The sequence below is a fragment of the Populus euphratica genome, unplaced genomic scaffold (genome assembly GCF_000495115.2).
Source record: "Populus euphratica unplaced genomic scaffold, PopEup_1.0 scaffold1620.1, whole genome shotgun sequence".
NCBI classification, from domain to species: domain Eukaryota; kingdom Viridiplantae; phylum Streptophyta; class Magnoliopsida; order Malpighiales; family Salicaceae; genus Populus; species Populus euphratica.
This window is the reverse complement of record NW_011500826.1, coordinates 1-21,109: the sequence shown is the minus strand read 5'-3', so window position 1 is coordinate 21,109 and position 21,109 is coordinate 1. Positions and strand designations below refer to the sequence as shown.

The 21,109-nt window shown below is 31.7% G+C and overlaps 2 protein-coding genes across 3 annotated transcripts in view; both read left to right on the top strand.

Moving 5' to 3' along the window:
- Positions 1-13,705, top strand: part of LOC105116497 (putative disease resistance RPP13-like protein 1) — a 55,268-nt gene extending 41,563 nt beyond the window's left edge. The window contains exon 3 of the mRNA XM_011013891.1: positions 11,100-13,705. Within this exon, the coding sequence (XP_011012193.1) occupies positions 11,100-13,541 (2,442 nt within the window). The 3' untranslated portion in view covers positions 13,542-13,705. The remainder of the gene's footprint in view (positions 1-11,099) is intronic.
- Positions 8,002-11,116, top strand: LOC105116496 (putative disease resistance RPP13-like protein 1). 2 transcript variants are annotated; one of them, XM_011013890.1, is made up of 2 exons: positions 8,002-8,436; positions 11,024-11,116. In XM_011013890.1, the coding sequence occupies exons 1-2, from the start codon at positions 8,105-8,107 to the stop codon at positions 11,097-11,099; spliced, it is 408 nt and encodes a 135-aa protein (XP_011012192.1). In that variant the 5' UTR covers positions 8,002-8,104; the 3' UTR covers positions 11,100-11,116. The 2 variants fall into 2 exon arrangements, with proteins under 2 accessions (XP_011012192.1, XP_011012190.1); XM_011013888.1 differs by having other exon boundaries at positions 8,010-8,431; positions 11,019-11,116.
- Positions 13,706-21,109: the final 7,404 nt, after the last annotated feature.

Sequence of the window (21,109 nt, the reverse complement as noted above, 5' to 3'; positions counted from 1 at the left end):
GCTGTGAAGTAGCGCTAGAAGAGGCAGCATTGGTTGACGGCGCAGGTGGTATAGGTGTCTCTTCTTCAGAGGCACCTAAGGAGATATCATCATCGCTACTAGACGAACTAGCTGCGACCATACATGAATGACCAACTCTGGTTTTCGATCTACACATCTACACAATTTTATACAAATAATTATATAATTAAATTCAAATATTAAAAAAAAATTGACAACACCTCCCCTATACTGAATACTATCCAAATCTACAAACCTACACATATTAACAATAGCTACAACCAATTTACCCAATCTATACTAATTATTCCAACATATTCAATTCCTAATCCAAAGGTAAATTCAACATTAAAAATTTCAATTCAACAAATTATTCAATAATTATGCCAATACAACAAAATAATAAATTAAAAAAAACTCTAGAATAACAATCAAAATAAATGGAAAACATTAAACCCAAATCATGCAATAATAAAGTAAAATTAATAATTATTCCAACATATTCAATTACTAATCCTAAGATAAATTCAACATTAACAATAAATATTCAACAAATTAACTAATAATAATTTTGCCAAAACAACAATAAAAAATATTCAATAAATTTAAAAAAAAACTATAGACTTTATCTACATTACAAAAAATACACCAAAACAAAAAACATAGCAAAAAAATAGCAAAAACAAAATACCATTAAAGTAAAATGAAAATGAAGAAACACTAACCTTTTAAATTGATGGAGATTCATGACAAAAAATGCTTGAGATCGCCGATGAAGAACAGAGAGCAGCACAAAGAGGAAAAGAAAGGTGAAAAACTTAGGAGAAGAGAAAATGAACTGAAGAGGCGGTCGAGGGCACTTATATGGCAGTTTTACAGACGGATTCACCGATGGTCATATGCAGTGTTACCGACGAATTACCAGACGGATAGAAAATTAATTATTATTTTTAATTTATTCCATTGGTGAGGTGTAAAAATCCGTCGATAAATTTTGAATTTCGCACCAAAATTTTTAATGTCCCTCCATATTTTTTATGGTTCGTCGGTAAATCCCTCGGTAACATGATGCGGTCAGAGATGCATTTAATGCACAACACTTTGAAATGCACACTGTCCGTCAGTAAGTTTGTCAGTAAAATTGATCCGCTGCCAACTTTTTGACGAACTCAACTCCATTAGTGTGGCCGTCAGTGAAGTGGTGGCATTTCAAATAATTATTTTCAAACTCTTTGTAAAATGCCGACGACCTTAATGTCATCGGTGTTGCCATTGGTGAAGTGGTGACATTTCAAGTAATTATTTTCAAACTCTCTGTGAAATGTCGACGGCATTAACACCGTCGCTGTTTTCGTCAGTGAAATGGTGGCATTTCAAGTAATTATTTTTGAACTCTTTGTGAAATGCTGACGGCCTTAACGCTGTTGATATGCCCATCGGTGAAGTGGTGGCATTTCAAGTAATTATTTTCAAAATCTCTTTGAAATGTCGACGACCTTAATGTCGTCGGTGTGGCCATCGGTGAAGTAGTGACATTTCAAGTAATTATTTTCGAACTCTCTATGAAATGCTGACGGACTTAATGTCGTCGGTGAAGTGGTAGCATTTCAAGTAATTATTTTCAAACTCTCTGTGATAAATAAAATAAAAATTAACCCCTCAACGCCGTCGATGAAGTGGTGGCATTTCAAGTAATTATTTTCAAACTCTCTGTGAAATGTCGATGGCCTTAACGTCGTCGGTGTTACTATCGGTGAAGTAGTGGCATTTCAAGTAATTATTTTTGAACTCTCTATAAAATGCCAACGGCCTTAACACCGTCGGTGTGGCTGTCGATGAAGTGGTGGCATTTCAAGTAATTATTTTTTAACTCTCTGTGAAATGCTGACGGCCTTAACTCCGTCGGTGATGTGGTGGCATTTCCAGTAATTAGTTCAAGTTACAAAATATATCATCCAAGATCAATAATTATTTCAAGTAATTATTTCATAATTGTGGCATTTCAACTAATTATTTCAAGTAATAAATATTTTGTTTTAAAATATATCATCCATAATCTAAATTACATGAAAAAAAGGGTTTTACGTAGGGCTTCATTTTGGTAGTTAGTCAGAATTTTCTTCATCATCATCATCAATTGAATTGTCATCACCTTCATCACAATCTTCAATATGAATATCATCTTCTTCATCGACAGTTGCTTGTCTGCTAGAGCTCAAAACAAAATTCAACTCTTTTGCGTCAACATCAACAAGACTATCATCGAAAACACAAAAATTTGAATTTTCTTCCAATTCAATCGAAGGAGCAACTTGATATGGTTCAACCACCTCACTAACTTGAAAGACTTCATCTCGCACACTTGTGTCTTCGTTCTCATCTTGAACAACCTCGACACGACCCCAGGGTTTCATTTTTAAAATGGACAACCTATCCACTCTTGATTGATCCTTTCTAAAAGAAAGGGTGTATGTGAAATAAACTTGTTGACATTGCTTTGCGAGAACAAAGACATCATTTATGTTGTGGAGTCTAGCTTTTGAGTTGATTTCGACCAGATCATAGTGTGAATCAACTCTAATTCCTTTGTCAGTCGTGTCATACCAATAGCATTTAAATAAAAACACTCTATTCTACTCGTTATGATATTGCAGTTCGACGACCTCTTCTAATCTACCATAATAGTCAACTTTTAACTCACTACTAGTGGATCCCTTAACACAAACACCGCTGTTGTATGTCTTTCTTCCTTGCTCATATTCTTCAGTATGGAAAACATATCCATTGATGAAATACCTGTTGTAGCACTTACATTTTCTTTCAGGCCCCAGGATTAGTGAAGACGATGACTTAGGTGCACTCCTTCCCATTTGATAAACCTTGTATGTAATGTACATCAATAAACAGTAAATGAACGAGAATCTTGTAATGACATGCATATGTACAATAATTTTGCAAGTTAGAATGAGTTTTTGAACCATGTGGCAAACTGCTCATCTTGTAATTGAAAGATCTAGGATTCGGTCAGCTGTGAGTTATTGGAGAGCAAATATTGTCGATGTTACCTGCAAGTGATAATGAGTGTATGATATTACAATATATAATTAACACTATATTACTAACAAAGTTTAATTAGTATAAACTTGCTGAATAAAATGTCTCAGCTCATCACAGTTAAATAGAACATAATTGTGTGCTTGTTTAAACTCTATTTCCGACAAATATCTTCCTCTTACGACATTTTTAGGTGTGGGTCGTCCGGTATTGGAGAATATTGACAACTTCCCACTGGAAGGCACTTCACCGCCATTATCATGCCGAGGAATGTGATTGATTCTCGTTCTCAGATGAGGTTCGAAATAGTACGAGATAAATGTTGAGATCTCCTCAACAATATAGGCCTCACATATCGAAGCCTCAACATGCACCTTGTTCTTAACCTTTTTCTTGAGATTAAACAAGTACCTCCATTGAAATATTAATCAAGTATTTTCAATTAAGAAAAACATATAAAATACTTTTATATATGAACTACATTGCAACTGTAATATCTAACTGTTTGAATGGGTACATCCATCTATATTGGACCGGTCCTCTAGCTTTTGCCTAGAATGGTAGATGTATAGGGAGATGCTCCATTGAGTCAAAAAATAATGGAGGGAATATCATCTCAAGTTTGCATAGTGTTTCGACGATATTCATTTGAAGCCTCTCAATGTGATCAACATTCAACTTGTTGGAGCATAAATCTCTAAAGAAATGACTGGTCTCCGTTAGTGCATCCTATATTTCCCTTGGCAACAAATCACAAAAAGCTAATGGGATGAGTGTTTGCATGAACACGTGACAGTCATGACTCTTCATTCCATATAATCTATAGTCCTCTACATTAACCAGTCGTGATATGTTTGATGCATGTCCATCCAGAAAATGCAGACTCTTAAGCCATTTGTAGACTAGCAGTTGTGCGTTTTTCTCTAACACGAAGCTTACTCTTGATTTTGCGACCCATGACTTATCATAAACCAACTCCATATTTTTACAGTTACAGTATAAAGCTATATCCAATCTAGCCTTGATGTTGTCCTTTGTTTTCCCCTTCACATCCATGACGATGTTGAAAATGTTCTCAAACATGTTCTTTTCGATGTGCATGATGTCAAGGTTATGGCGGAGCATATTGGTTTTCAAATAAGGAAGCTCCTAAAATATACTTCGTTTTAGTCAATTATGGGTCAAACCAAAACTAGAAAACTTTTGCTTACCTGATTGAAAGTCAAACACAATGTCACCGTACTCTGAGACAACATCATGCAACCTCTTTTTTAACTCTGCCAATAAAGAAATCTTTTCTGTTCTTTTTGTACCTGTGATTAAGTGGCAAGAAGCGACGGTGACAGTAAAAAAAAAAGCTTTGCCTCCATTTGCAAGCGTGAATGGCTTTTTATTTTCCATGCAGTATGGATATGCGAGTTTCCCATGCGTGCTCCAACCAGAAAGCATTCCATAAGTTGGAAAATCATTGATAGTCCATATCAAAGCCGTCCTCATAAGAAAATTTTGTTTCCTCGATATATCATAAGTCAGAGCTCCGGAGGACCACAACTGCGCCAACTTATCAATCAACGATTGAAGACAAACATCTATATTCCGTCCCGGGTTGTTTGGACCAGGTATGACAGTAGATAAAAACATGAACTCCAACCTCATCCACATTCCCGGTGGCAAGTTATAAACTACAAGTATGACCGGCCAACAAGAATAAGGAGCAACAAATGACCTAAATGGGTTGAATTCGTTTGTACACAACCCAAGACGCACATTCCTTGATTCAGCTGAAATGTGAGGATGAACACTGTTAAAGCGTTTCCACGCTTTGCCATCAGAAGGATGAACCATCACTCCATCAACTGCATGGTGTGCTTGCTGCCATGTCATGTGCTCAGTAGTCCTTGGTGACATGAATAATCTCTACAATTTAGGTGTGATCGGGAAGTATCTAAGTTTTTTATATGCCATTAGAGTCTTTCCCCTGCCAGTTCTAGGTTTGTAACAGGAATGCCAGTATGTCATGCACTCGGTCATCTCAGCATTTTCAAGGTAGTATAACATGCAGAAGTTAGGGCACATGTCAATTTTATGGTATCCTAAACCGAGGGGTTTCATCATGGACTTCGCAACATAGAAGTTCTCTTTCAGCCTGTTCTCTTCAGGTAAAATGCTTCTTGCCCATTCAATAATCTTGTCATACCTGGCCTTACTCAACCCATGCTCTGACTTGATGGTGAACACCTATGCTACAACCGATAATTTGTTGTGGTTCGTACAGTCATCCCATAATTGTTCGTCAGAATCTTTCAACAAATCAAAAAACCTAACTGCATCTACATTAGGTTCTTCTTCTATGATTGGGCATTGACTGACATTACCTTGATTCATTCTCATTACATCCATAACCATGTTTCTATAAGAATTAGTGTTGTCATTCTCGTTGCTAGCACTAGAAGTAGACTCAACCACCGTTTCTTCTATTCTCCTCTCACTAATATATACTTCTTCATGTGCATACCAACACTAATAATTCTCCATAAACCCTTTGTGTAGAAGATGCATCATTACAATATATGGATGCAGATACTTTTTATTTTGACACTTCCTGCATGGACACCTAATACCGCCTCCAGTAAAATTTCTAAGAATAGATGTTGCGAAATTAATAAAACCCTGAACCTCGTTACAATAATCCATCATCCGCAATCCTTGGGGTGAATCTCGATACATCCATGAACAATCATCCATGATTTATATCGAACCTCTATAAAATTATGATGATATAATGTATTAATTAACTAAGTTACGTAAATAAACTTGCAAAAATATTACTTTACCTCAAGATTATCCAACAAACCAATCATAACTTCTCATAAATATTAAAAATTCATTATCATTTATCAACGTCCATACAAATTAAAATATATAAATTTACAAAGAAATTACCACTCCGCAATACCATTGACAAAACTTTAAACGGACCCAATAAGTAAGTTATTAATTATTTCAAGACAGCACATGTACTTTGGTAGTTCCATAAAGTTTTAACAATTTACAAACAAATACAATCTTACAAAATCTAAAACAAACCATAACAGGTATAGAATTATACATTCATATACTAGAAGTTTGTTTGAGAAATAACAATAAAACATGTACATTTACTAACAAAATACATATACTAAAAAAATGATAAAATTGATATTTAATTAAATGTTAAGATTTAAAAAGAAAAAATTACTTACAAAAATTGATAAAATCCGTCGGTCGTAAATCAGAACACGGATGCTGTGACCACAAAACTTCAAGAAATATAACTTGTTGTGCTGATATGAGGGAGATTTTTGTTTGGGGGGGATGGGGGGCTAGTTGTTTGCAAATGGGGAGAGTTGAGATTAGGAACAAAAAGAAGGAGAAGTAGGGGAGGAGAGGGTCGGTAGCGTGTACATATATCAACTTTTACCGATGGTTTCACCGACGCCTCAATGATTTTGAAGGAACAATCGACACGTCACCGTACAGATCTGCCATTTTAAATTCATCGGTGAATCCATCGACAATGTAAACGACAGTTGCTATACAGCCTGTCTTTTTGAATTCGTTGGTGATTTTGTCTGAAAAAACAACCCGTCAAAACCTCCACATCAGCGACCTGTTTTTTTTACAACGATGACGTTTCCGTCCGTAATCATCGATGAAATTTTTCATCGATAGTTACCGACTGAATTACAAACGGAATATAACCGTCGGTAATTTCAACCTCAAATTACCGACAAAAATATTCCATCAGTAAATCCGTTGTTATTTAGTGAATTTCTGATAGTGATTTTAATACGATAATATCAAAAATAAATTTTAAAAATTTTAAAAATATTATTTCAAAAACAACACTTTTTTCAAAGCTGGTTGTGATATTACTCCTTGTAGAACCAAATCAATCCATAAGTTACGAGATTTATTGCAACTTCGCTTACTTTTCAATTCCACAACGGATGCTTGGTTTCAGGCAAATGAGACGACAAGTCAACGCCAAAGGAAGATGGTTTGTTAATTTGATAAATGACCAGATAGCTCCATATCAATGATTTTACACCACAGAAGTAAGAAAATGATAACTTCCCCACTTATCACGGTTGCTTTTCTTGGCCGGCAAAACAATCTGTGCTCATAAATTGTGTTTTTTTTTTTTAAATCCTTTATATTGAGAAGATTCAAGGAACGACTCGGTAGAGTGGGAGAGTGATGCAATATAAAATACTTGGAAAGAAATTGAGAAATTAAAATTAATATTTGGGTCTTTGAGGTCAAGGTTCCCAGCTGTCTCCCTTGATCCTTGCTGCCTATGCAAATTCCTGAGGGCTTCCTACGAAGATAAAACGTTTAGAAATGCAAGTCAATATGTGTTTTTAAACAATTTAGATTTTTTTATTAAAAATTAATTTTTTTATATTTTGAATAAATGTTGATCTTAAAAATAAATTAATAATAAAAAATTTAGGCTAGTTTTTACCCAAAACATGCTATTCCGGCTAGTTTTGATATTTCTTTTGAGTTTTCAATTTTTTTAGAGCAGTTTTATAAGTTTATTTAAGGAGTATCAAATATTTTGGAGAGATAGATTACTTAAAAGATAAAATATTTACTAATAAAACTTTAAATTAAAATCATATGTGATGGCTCTATTCGTTTCTTTCTTGTTTTGATTCAATTGCATAGAAAATTGAGCAACAAATGCTTAGTTAGTTTAAAGTGTTTGCTCACTTTAAGAAACTATTCAAAGGTTACTCTCACTCGAGCTTAGAAACTGTCTTTCTGACTCGGCATCTTTGCCTAAAAGCTTGACCAGAACTTGTAGGGTATCCGATGAATTGTATAGTGACAATCTGGGGTCAATAGTTTCGAGTAGCTGAGCTGTGAAGTCAACTGAGAACCCGCGTACTTACTTTGATTTTTCTTTCCTTTTCCATTCGTTAAACGTCTTATTCTCTTCACTATCTTCTTCTCTACAATTCTCTGCTTCTGCTTCCTTCCAATTCTCTGCAAAGATCCCATCATGGCTGTGGAGTACATTGGAGGATCAATTCTCTCCGCTGTCATTGAGGTTCTGAGCGAGAAGGTGACCGCTCCTGAGATTCTGAGCTTCTTCAAAAGCCACAAGCTCAATGATGGTCTTCTGGGAAAGTTGAAAGAAACACTGAATACTCTCAACGGACTTCTCGACGACGCGGAGGAGAAGCAGATTACCAAGCCTGCTGTGCAGAGGTGGCTTAATGATGCTAGACATGCTGTGTATGAAGCTGAGGACTTAATGGAGGTGATTGAATATGAACATCTACGATCCAAGGATATTAAAGCTGCCTCTCGACGTGTGAAGAATCTGGTAAGCATATGTTTTTGCCTTTCTCGTATAATGTTAGTATCGATCCCTCTGATTTTTACACGCACAATTCGAATTGTAAAATATCAGAAAATTTCATATCTTTTCTTGAAATATTTCATGCAAACAACACCCCTCACTCAATGATGCTAATCTATCCCATGCAACCAATCCTATGGTACTCTCCTCCAACCACAACTCATTATTATTCCAACAAATTCCAACCACTTTTTAATAGCCCGGCTTGGCCAGCTGTCATCTTAATTAAAACATGTTCAATCTAGAATTTGAATTAAATTGTTTTTTTTTTTATAAATAAAATAAAAATTAACCCATTCATTTTTTTTTAAATAGCACTAAATGTTAAATATTGATCTAATCATACCTTTTAAAAAAAAGTTAGTAAAATAAATTACTTTTGTATTTTTGAATGACAATATTTAGTAAATGTTATTTTTATGAAGCGCAACAAATTAAATAAAAGTCCGATCATCTAGCTCAATTGGTCACTTGATTGAATTTTATTGTATTAACTAGTGGATTATTTTACATAAAAATTATAATTTTATGAATTTTTTCTTTTAAATATTAATTATGAGTCAAAATATTTATATGTGTTCAACAGTTAGACTTATAAATAAATTCCAATTAAATTTTTTAAAAATTATTATCTATACAATACTTGTTGTATATTTTTTAATTTCAATGATGTAGAAAATCTTGTGATAACAAGTGATTTTAAGTAGTTAGATGTGTGTCTATCATAACTAAAAAAGGATCTGTTTTGAACAAATTATGTATATGACCTAATAAATGTATTTATGGACAATGAAATAGTTTAAGGCCTAAGAGGAGATTTGATTCGAGGTTGTTAAAATCACGATTTTAACATGGTATGAAAAATACAAAATAAATCCGGATTGTAAAAATAGATTGTAAAATCGTAAAATCATAAGGAATTTTAAAATACATTAAAAGCATTCATGTTTCAAATACAAATTCTTACATAGTTCAAGCACCTTAAAATACATGCTTCAAATAAAATAAAAATTTATACATAATTCAAACATCTTAAAATTTAAAATACATGATTTAAATAAAAATTCATACATAATTTAAGTAACTTTTCATTAACTAATAATTAATAAATTTAAAACAAATAATATGCTATATGTCATATAAATTAAAATTAGCTTTATTATCTTCATCAATTTTTAATAACTTTTTAAAAATATTAATTCGTTCTAATTCGTTTAAGGTCAAATATTAATAATTATTCAAGCACAATTTACCACGTTGGTCTAATTTATAATCAATTTTTAGCACTGTGTTGCAAAATTAAATTCTCATGCGATTAACTTACCTAATCCAATAAATCATTTTTTTAATTGTTGATGACAAACATCGATCTTGTGGTTTAACTCTCACTAACCTTGTCTTACATCGCATTATCAAATTATATTAATCATCGAGGAATATTGTTAACTTTTCAAGGGAGAAAGAGTCATCAATTAAAAAAATATCCCATCACAAAAGCAAATGCTATATTATCAAAATAAAAGAAAACAGGTGGCAAGCAAAAGAGTGATGCTGTGACAAAAACATCCTTTACTGCATAATCAAGTACAGAGACAGGCAAACACACACATACTTAACCGTGATTGGTTTGTCCTTGTTCCTATTCACGCTCTCTAATAGAAGAGGCAAGATTATGCAGAAATTGTAAATAGGTGATGAAATCATGATTTTATATGATTTCACCTGCTTTTGATAATTTTATTTGATTTCATTTATTTTTAAGTTTTTTAAATGATTTTATATGTTAAGTATATATTAACAAGTAAAATAATATAATTTTAAGAATTAAATCATGATTTTAACAATTTTAATTTGATCCTATTAAACTAGAATAATAATAAAAAAAAAACCATAATTTTTTATTTAATAATTGGATCGCAATTGAATTTTTATAGGAGTTTTTGAAAATTATCTTTTTTGTTATAATGATTGCCTCACAATTTAGACTATCAAATTTTTAGATATTAAAAATCTTATAGAAACTCTTTAATTTTTATATTTTTAAAATTTTTTATTTTATTTTCAGAATCAGTCGACCGGCTTCAACATGTTAATCAATTTAGTTAGATGATTGTCACCTTGTTATATTCTAGAAGCACAATATTCACTAAATATTGCTATTTGAAATTGCAACAATTATCTTATCACAATTATCTTATCATGCTTAAAAATAATAATTTTTAATAAAAGTTGTCCGTCTGAAATGTGATAAAGTGAAAGTATACTATTTTTCAAAGCTTTTTCAAACGATATCATTGTGTTACTTTTTTATGTTTACTGTGTTAATTGATGATTTTATCTTTCAAATTTTAATAACCTGAAGGGTTACTTCACTATAGACTTAATTTTTTTAATAAATAATCTCATTTTTTTATTTTATTTTTTTATAAACACCATCGTTGCAGCTGTGTTAACTTACTCGGTACCAAGACATGGGACGAGTTTAATAATTTTAGTATTTATATGTTCCTAAATTCTATCTCATATACATGGATATGTTCTGCCATTGCAGGTAAGGAATTTGTTTCCAATTCTTAATCCAGCCAATAAAAGGATGAAAGAGATTGAAGCAGAGTTACAAAAGATCTATTAGAAGCTTGAACGTTTAGTTAAACACAAGGGTGATCTGCGCCACATAGAAGGTAATGGTGGAGGGAGACCACTGTCAGAGAAAACAACTCCAATGGTTGATGAATCTCATGTATATGGAAGGGAAGCTGATAAGGAAGCCATAATGGAGCCCTTGTTGACACAACACAACACGGATGGCTCAAATTTATGTGCGGTCCCTATTGTGGACATGGGCGGGATTGGTAAAACCACTCTTGCTCAGTTTATCCACAACAACGAAAGGGTAGAGCAGTGCTTTCAAATCAAGGCATGGGTCTGGGCTTCTCAACAATTTGATGTTGCCAGGATTATTAAGGATATTCTTGATAAGATCAACGCAAGTACTTGCCGCACCAAAGAACCAGAGGAATCTCTAATGGAGGCAGTGAAAGGGGAAAAACTTCTTGTTCTAGATGACGCGTGGAACATCGAGTACAATGAATGGGATAAACTACTGCTACCTTTGCGGTATGTGGAGCAAGGAAGTAAGATTGTCGTGACAACACGGGAAGAAGATGTAGCAAGAGTCACGCAAACTGTCATCCCCTCTCACCGCTTGAATGGAATCAGCGATGAAGATTACTGGAAGTTGTTTGCAAGGTATGCATTTAGTGGTGTAAATTCTGGAGCAGTCTCACACTTGGAAGCATTTGGCAGAGAAATAGTGAGAAAGTGCAAAGGTTTACCGCTGGCTGCGAAAACTCTTGGGGGTCTTTTGCAGTCCGTAGGAGATGTCAAGCAATGGGAGAAGATATCCAATAGCAGTATGTGGGGTTCGTCGAATGAAAACATCCCTCCAGCTCTAACATTGAGCTATTATTATCTCCCTTCACACCTCAAACGTTGTTTTGCTTATTGTGCAATATTTCCCAAGGATTATGTATTCAAGAAGGATGGATTAATCACTGAATGGATGGCACAAGGGTTTTTAGTCCAGCCCAGAGGCGTTGAGGAGATGGAAGAGATAGGTGAAAAATACTTTGATGATCTTGTCTCCAGGTCACTTTTCCAGCAATCAACTCGTGATTCTTTTTTCAGAATGCATGACATCATAAGTGATTTAGCTGAATACGTGTCAGGAGAATTTTGCTTTAAGCTTGGTATTAATGAATCGGGCTCTGGGTTGGAGGGTGAACATTCATGCACGCTTCCAGAAAGGACTCGTTATTTACCAATCACTCGAGCAGCCTTGTTTCCACCATATACTGGGGCAGGACGTCGGATATTTCGTAGCATTCATGGAGTCCATCATTTGCGCGCCTTGTTTCCACTATATATTTTCGGGGAAGTTGATATTGAGACGCTGAATGACATCTTGCCAAATCTAAAGCACTTGCGAATGCTATCTTTATGTCATCCAAAAGATACTTCTTCTAAGTTGCTCAATTCCATTGGCAACTTAAAACATTTGCAGCACTTGGACCTTTACGGGACATCGATTGAAAGGTTACCTGAAAGTGTGTGCACCTTGTACTATTTGCAAAGTTTATTGTTAAGAGAGTGCCGACATCTCATGGAGTTGCCATCCAACATTTCCAACTTGGTCAACCTACAACATCTTGATATTGAAGGGACAAATTTGAAAGAGATGCCACCAAAAATGGCGAAACTCACAAAGCTTCGAACTTTGCAATATTACGTCGTGGGAAAAGAGAGTGGGTCTAGCATGAAAGAGCTGGGGAAGCTCTCACATTTAAGGAGAAAAATTTCTATTCGGAATCTCAGAGAGGTTGCAAATGCTCAAGATGCTTTGGATGCCAATTTGAAGGGTAAGAAGAAGATTGAGGAGTTGGAGTTGATATGGGATGGCAATACAGATGACACACAACAGGAGAGAGAAGTACTTGAGAAATTGGAGCCTTCTGAAAATGTGAAACAGCTTGCCATTAATGGTTACGGGGGTACAATGTTTCCAGGCTGGCTTGGAAACTCTTCTTTCTTAAATATGGTAGCGTTGACTCTTTCTGGATGTAAGAACTGCATGTGCTTACCACAATTGGGGCAGCTGACATCACTTGAAGAGCTCCATATTGAAGGATTTGATGATGTCGTGGCACTTGGTTCTGAGTTCTATGGAAGTGACCCTTCGATGGAGAAGCCATTTAAATCCCTAAAAATATTAAAGTTTGAGGGGATGCGAAACTGGCAGGAATGGAAAACAGATGTAGCTGGTGCTTTCCCTCATCTTGCAAATCTCTTGATAGCAGGTTGTCCCGAGTTAACAAATGCCTTGCCTAGTCACCTTCCTTGTTTATTGAGGCTTGAGATTCAAGCGTGTCCACAGCTTGTGGTTTCAATTCCAGAGGCTCCCCTGCTCACCGAAATCAATGTAAAAGTCACTCAAACTTTCATCCCCTCTCAGCGCTGGAATGCACTAAGCGATGAAGATTGCTGGCAGGTTCTTCTGGCAAGGTATGCATTTTAGGGGTGCAAATTCTTGAGCAGCCTCACACTTGGAAACATTTGGCAGAGAAAGTGCAAAGGTTTTGCACTCTGAAGGAGATTTCGAGCAGTATGTGGGGTTTGTCGAATGAAAACATCCCTTAAAGTTGAATTAAGTTACTGAAAAAATATTTTTAAACTGTATATATATATATATATATATATATATATATATAAACTGTATATATATATATATATATATATATATATATATTTTAAATACACTAGGTATATTAAGTTTGTCAAGCAATGGGAGGAGATATATTAAATTACTAAAAAATAGTGTTTATCATTTTGTTTGGTTGTCCATAAGGTTTTGTTACGCAATTTGTCGACATTACGGCACAGAGTTGTTGCATTGGTCCTTTATTTATTTAATTTTATCTTTTGGTACATCCTGGCAGCAGCCTCCTTTACTATCGAAAGGGACTGAGTTAAATTCATTGGTGGACTTCAATGGTTATTTCAATTCAATGTATTAATTTGGTCTCCCAAAATATCCAAAAAGAGAAAAAAAATATACAAAATACACCAATCAAATTTAATTAATTAACTGTAGTTGGTTTGAATAAAAAGAGAAAAAAATAGTTTGAATACATGAAATATAGTTAAAAAATACTAATGAGATAATAAAATTCATATTCATTGTGTCTCAAAAGAGAATTAATGCCCACTTTCTAAATATCATAAGCAATTAAAATAAAATAAAAAAAACATTATAAGCTCGGTGTATTGAATTGTGAAATTCATCCTCTCTTGCCATCGAAACCTGGGAGTGTTTTGACTTTTGGAGTGGAGGGCTGAAATAAAATTAGTTATATTAAGTTACTAAAAAAATACTTTTAAACTGTATTTAAAAAAAAATTATGTATATTAAGATCTTAATTTATTTAGTTATATTATTTTGCTATTTACTAAAACTCGATCTAGAATTGTTCTTTATCAAATAAAGTATATATCATGCTGAAACCGATAACAGAATAAAAGAATAAGGAAAAAAAATAAAATTGATGTGTTTTAAGAATGATAAAATAATTTTAAGGAATTATAATGAAAATTAAAAATAAAAGTAAAGAAATGAATTTGTGAAAAAGTATTTGTGTAAATCTCAGTTAAAAATTAGTATTGTTATTGTGAAATTATATTGAATCTGTAAATAAAACAAATAAAAAAATAAATATATTTTGGAATAAGAAAATGGTCTTTAGAACTTAGTAAAATAACTTATATAATTCTAGCAATGATGGAAAAAAAAAAATAGATTTCGACATAAAATTACATATTTATTAGTTTTATGCTATTGAGTATAACTCTCAATCCAACTATTTGATTAAATTGAAAATCTATAAGAAGACTTCTGACACATTACTCTATTTTAAGTTAAAAGTTTAGGGTATATCATTAAAAAAATATTAACAATAAAACTAAAAATAACATGCAAACTTATTAGTGATATTTTCATAAATAAGCTAGAAAAACTAAAAACTTAGCTTCTTCTTCCACTCTAAACTACCTAAAACAACTATAATATAAAAAACAAATTGAGAGTTTATTCATTGAAACCCTTGAATCAAGATTTAAGGTGAGATAGGTGAAAGAATAAGTATTGAACACATCTTGATGACTCAGTATAATTTTTTAAATTTGTTTTTAATTTGCATTTGATGAAAAATATACAAAGAATCATAAATGAATTAACTCAAGCATTATGAAGAAAATATTAAGATATTATAAATGTGTTGACTTTGGTTGAAGTTCTGAAACAACAAATTCAAATTCAAATGATAAGGGATGAAGGATAAAAATATGTAGATGATGATAAATTGTTTTTGGTGAAAGACATAGCATTGATATTTAAAAAATAAATGATGTTTGTCATTTGCAGCGGATCAAGGTGTAATACCCTATAATTAACAAACTTATATTCTTGACATGACATGAGATCCCGTGAAGAATTTCTAAAACTAAAAGGAATCAATGATCTTGCTAAAAAATTGATGGAGACAAACCATATCAGCAAAGAGAATATTTCTAGTGATGAAATTGATTAAAAATTAGTTACTCGATCGAATTAGAGATGATTAATTAAATAATTGTTTGATTATGATTACTTATATAAAAAAGATATATTTAAAAGTGTTAATAATGAGAAAATCTTACCAAGTTTTCAAAATATAAAATCTTGCAAACAATTATAAATTATAAAAAAAATAGAATTTCATGAATTATCTTTTTATAATACATATATAAATTTTTAAGTTTTATATAAGAAAATTATAATTTTTAGATTTTTTAAATCTTAATTAATTTAGTTATATATTTATATTATTCTATACTTTAAAACTCGGGTCCATCCTTCATCTTAATGGCATAGATGAAAACTTATTATTCTTATCTTATTCATGCCCATTTGAAGATAGTTAATCCAAACTTAATTCACTTGATGATGCCTTAATCATGCTGATATAAAAGATTAATACATTGAGCACCAAGTGTGGACATAATCGGTGGCGGAGATAGGAGGCTGGCAAGGACTCCAGCCTTATAAGGAAATGTTTTTTCAACATTTTTTTTAACAATGTTTATAGTTTCAGCTTAAATAATAAAATAACCGAAATCTTGGCCTTTTAAAATATTTTTTTTAATTTAGCTTTTTTTAATTTTATTTTGTGACGCAGCCCTAAATATAATATAAATAATTTAATATTGTTAGGAAGTTTTAAACCGCCTTCCATGAATTTAATGTTGTATATGTCGGATCCTTCTTGCCCGTGACGGTGACGGCAGTCCTGCCTATCGTTTCAATGTGGCCCGAGGTGAAAACATTTGGCCTTTTTTTTTAAGTACTGAAAATTTAACATGTCATGTGCTAAATTCTTGAAGAACCCAGTAAATGCCAAAATCAGGATTCATTTTGAAAATTAATTTAAAATAAAAATGAAAAAAAAATAATTTTTTTTTCAAAAATACTTTCACATCTCAAAAAACAAAAATTACCTGATGTAAATGCACGTATCCACTTAGATATAAAACCCCAGCAAAGCAACCCAAGAAGAGAACGGGGGCTCTCTGGAGCATTTGGCATGGGAAAATGAAAGGGCACGGTCGTATTCACCTGTTAATTTCACCGAGGTTGTATATATTCTTTGGATTTCCACTGAAAATTGTGTTTTATGATTTTTTTTTTAAATATTTGTATGAAATTAATATTTTCCAAAAATTAAAAATATTATATTTATATATTATTAAATAAAAAACATTTTAAAAAATAAACATGGTCACCCTACCCACCGAAACTTAACAATTAAAAATTCCACGAAAGTTGTCAGTCAAATGTAAATTTTAGACTTGAATCCATGGCAAGAATTGAAGGGAACTATTTTATGTGGAAAAGAAAAACCAAAGGACGGTAGGGATGCATCGATGTCATAAATAGTGCTTGTCTTATTATATAAGAAGACTTTGAAAGTGGCTTTGTTGACTCTGCAGAGATGAAGAATAGTCAAAAAGCGTCAAAAATTAATTCGTCTTTGCTATCCACGGCGGCGCATCATTAGTGGCTTTGGAAATTCACATGGTGCTTCCGACGCACCAAGTTACGTGCTCACGATGATTATTTCGAGCGTGTAAGCATGTAGTGGCTATTATCATTTGCTTTGCTTCGAAGGGATATTTAAAAATGCAGTAATAATTATTTTTTAAAAATATATATATAAATTATGTATTTTTTATTTTTAAAATATTATTTTTATTATTAATAAAACACGGTTTTAACTACTATCCCTAACAATACCAAAGTAAATGCTTAGATTGGAAAATAAAAGCAATAATCGAGAATGATAAATAGCTATAAATAAATAAGTTATTTTTTCTTCAAATTAGAATCGTTATTTTCTAAATCGTTGCTAAAATTATAAAATTATTTTATAATTTATTATCATTTTCTATACATTATTGTTGCTTTTTTGTTCCACATATAATAAAATCCTCACTATGAAATTCTGAAAGAGACAGCAGCAGCTAAAAGCAACAACATTTTAGCTAGATAAATAAAGCTTAACGACTTGATATGTTCTTATATTATAAAATATTTCTTTGATCTATTTCTATGTATCTAATTAAGTTAATTTTATTCTTTAATACATATTAAATTTATAATTTATCATTCTTCTCATGTAAAAAACTTATTGTTAATATTTTATGGATGTCCACAAGAAGATAATTAATCCATAATAATTTTTACATTTTAAATTTTTATATATTTTTAAATTTATTGTCTTAAAAACAGAAATTATCTTTTTTATTATTCGATTAACAAATTTATTTATACATACCGCTTCCACGAGTTTTCTCGTCTCTTGCTTTCCTTTAAAGTCCACGTATTCCCATCATGGCTTATTAGCTTTCTACTACTATCATTCTCTCTCTACCCTTTCGCAAAAATCGACACTTCATGACTCAGAAATCCTGACCCCATCTCCTAACAATTCATAGACAGGTAGGGTTCTGCATTGCACCATTCTTCTCAGGAGCTGGTGGGATGTCACAGATTTCAAATAGATGGTAGGAATGGACCTCTCGATGCTAAGTAGGGCCCAAATTGCCGCCCAAAGGCCATTGTAGATTCACGTTCAGAGAACATCAGATGCGGTGCTTAGCCAACGGCAGAGAAGAAAGATTACGTCTGTAGCTGAGTAGAGGACAATTATCTGTGCTGTCATTGAGGTTTTGGGCGACAGGCTGTCCTCTCCTGAGGTTCTAAGCTCTTTCAAAAGACAAGCCCAATCAATGTAAAAGTAAAAGTTAACCGTTCAATTTGTAAGAACATCAGTCTTTTTTATAAGCCGACAACTACACTTTTTAAATTTGCTATTATAGTAATTATTTATTTATGTGATCATTTCACCGATGTTTTTTTAGCCTTGTACCAAACACCTTTTAAGAGCAATACCAAATGAAAATTTTTTAAATATTTTTGAACATCATAGTTTCATATATTTATCTTTTAACCGTAAACTTCACGTTTCACTCTTTGACTATTTAGTTTTGGTCCTTGCAATTCTCATTAAAGTTCATTTTGGTTCCCAAAGTTTTTATTTTTATTTTTGATCCTTATAGTTTCATGTATTTATATTTAATTCTAAAATTTTATTTTCCTCACATTTTAATTCCTTTATGTTGCGATTATAAAGAGAAAGTTGCTAGAAAAAAATAAAGAGGAAAGAGAATTATTTTGGTGAATTGTATTTTAAGAACAAAAAATGTTGAGAGTTGTATTTTAAATGAAACAGGCCCAATCAAGATTCCGAGTTACCCGGATCCTGGATTGACCCATCAGGCGGGGCTGAGTTTGATAACTATGATAACAATCATGTTAGACCTCATAACTTTGAATCTGGTAATTGAGTCACACCCAAAACCTTTAGGTCTGGCGACACCCAAGACGTTCAAGTTTGGCGAGTAAATCAGATCCAAGTCTCTTGGGTCTGGCGGTCATGCGATATCCAAGACAATTGAGTCTGCCAGTCATGTCAAACTCATATCTTTTTGGTCTGATGGGTTAAGCCAGATCTAAAACACTCGGGTCTTGCGGTTGAGCTGGATCTTAGAGACTTGAGTGTGGCGCCCATGCTTGGGTCTTAAATGATTGCTAGACCTAGAATCTAGTGATTGGGTCTGACAATCATGCCAATCTCTAGCGTTTTGGATCGGACTGCCATGACCAAATTGATTTTGTTTTTTACATAATAACAAATATACCATGAAAATCCAACACGTTTTAATATATAAATAATAAATTTAATAATTAACATATATTGCATGATAAAATTATCATTAATTTTACTAGTGGCTCCTGCATCAATAAAGAGAATATTTTTAGCATTGAAATTGGTTAAAAGTCGATTACACAATCGAATTGGGTAATTATATTTTTTGGATTTTTTAGATCTTAATTAATTAATGGAAAAGTTGAAGTTAATTATTAAATTATTCTCTCTCTTTTTCACAAGTATTTAACTTTTTAATTTGTAAATACATCAGTCATTTTTAAAAACCAACATTTACATTTTTTAAATTTGCTTTTATAATAATAATTATTATTTATGTGATAATTTCAACCATATTTTAAAACCTTATACCAAATACCTTCTAAGAGTAATACAAGATGAAATTTAAAAAAAAAAAACATATTTTTGAACTTAGTAATTTTATGTGTTTATATTTTAGTCGTAAACTTCATTTCCCACTTGTTTCATTATTTGAATATTGAGTTTTGGTCCTTCAAATTTTCATAAAAGTTCATTTGGATTCCTAAAGTTTTTTCTTTTATCCTCGTAGTTTTAGCTACTTGTATTTAATTCTAAGCCTTTATTTTCCTTACATTTCAATTCCTTAATGTTATGAATATAAGGAGAAAGTCGTTAGATAAAAAGAGAAATATTTCGGTGAGTTGTATTTCAAGAATAAAAAATATTTATCTTAATGTACATAAATTTGTCTTTAAACACATAACAAAAAAAACTTTTAAAAGTGTCTTAAAACAAAATAAAAAAAGAAGGTTTTATTGATTTTTAACTGATCATATTACTTTATTTCTTTTCAATTATATTCTTTAAAGTTATATTTTCATGGCAACCATAGCTATCAAACCTAGTCTAGAAGTTAACCCAATTAATAGGCTAAATCCTGATTTATATGGGTTGACTCAGGTTAACTTAAAAAAATTAAAAAAAATATTTAAGATTTTAATATTTTATATGAGAAAATAAGAAATAATCCATATGGATATAAGCTATACATGTTGTAAATAATTAAGTTTAAAAGATTATTTCAAAAGGTTTTTTATTTCACGGTGAAAAGATATTATTATATTCTTCTAAGTTGAAGTATTTAAATAAAAAAGTTTTCTATCCTATATTGAATAAATATTCAAGCAACTAAAAAATATATATATAAAAAAGAACTTTGAGTAGAAAAAAAACACTTAATAAAAAAAAGATTTATATCAGGCTTTTATTGGGTCATCCAAGTTCCATATTTACCTAGTGTGTCAACCAATTTACTCTAGGCCACTTACAGGCCTAAATTTTAAATGAAACAGACCTGACCAAGGCCTCGAGTCATCATATTTGATGTTTTATTATTTTATATAAAAATTTCAAGAAACAATCCGCATACATACATACATACATACATACATACATACATATATATATGTGTGTGTTATATGTTGTAAATAATTAAATTTAAAAAATTATTTTAAATTTTTTTTTATTTTATATTGAAAAGATATTATATTATTCCTCTAAGTTGAATTATTTAAAATAATTTTTTTTTTACATTTAAAAAAATATAATTTTTTTTAAAGAACATAAAGTATATATATTAAAGAATTTTAAATCTTATATTGAAAAAATTAAATATTTTTCTAGTATTTATATAATAAATTTTAAAATAAATTAGTAATTAATTAAAAAATATAAAAAAAAATCAAGAAAATTATCATAGTTATATTTATGGGCTGTGAAGTAGTAATGGTAAATGTATTGA

Excerpts from the sequence above, each read along its gene's own strand:
- LOC105116496 (XM_011013890.1), top strand. The coding sequence starts at position 8,105 with ATGGCTGTGGAGTACATTGGAGGATCAATTCTCTCCGCTGTCATTGAG. Across the intron at positions 8,437-11,023 it reads CGTGTGAAGAATCTGGTAAG|GAATTTGTTTCCAATTCTTA; the intron begins CATATGTTTTTG and ends ATTGCAGGTAAG.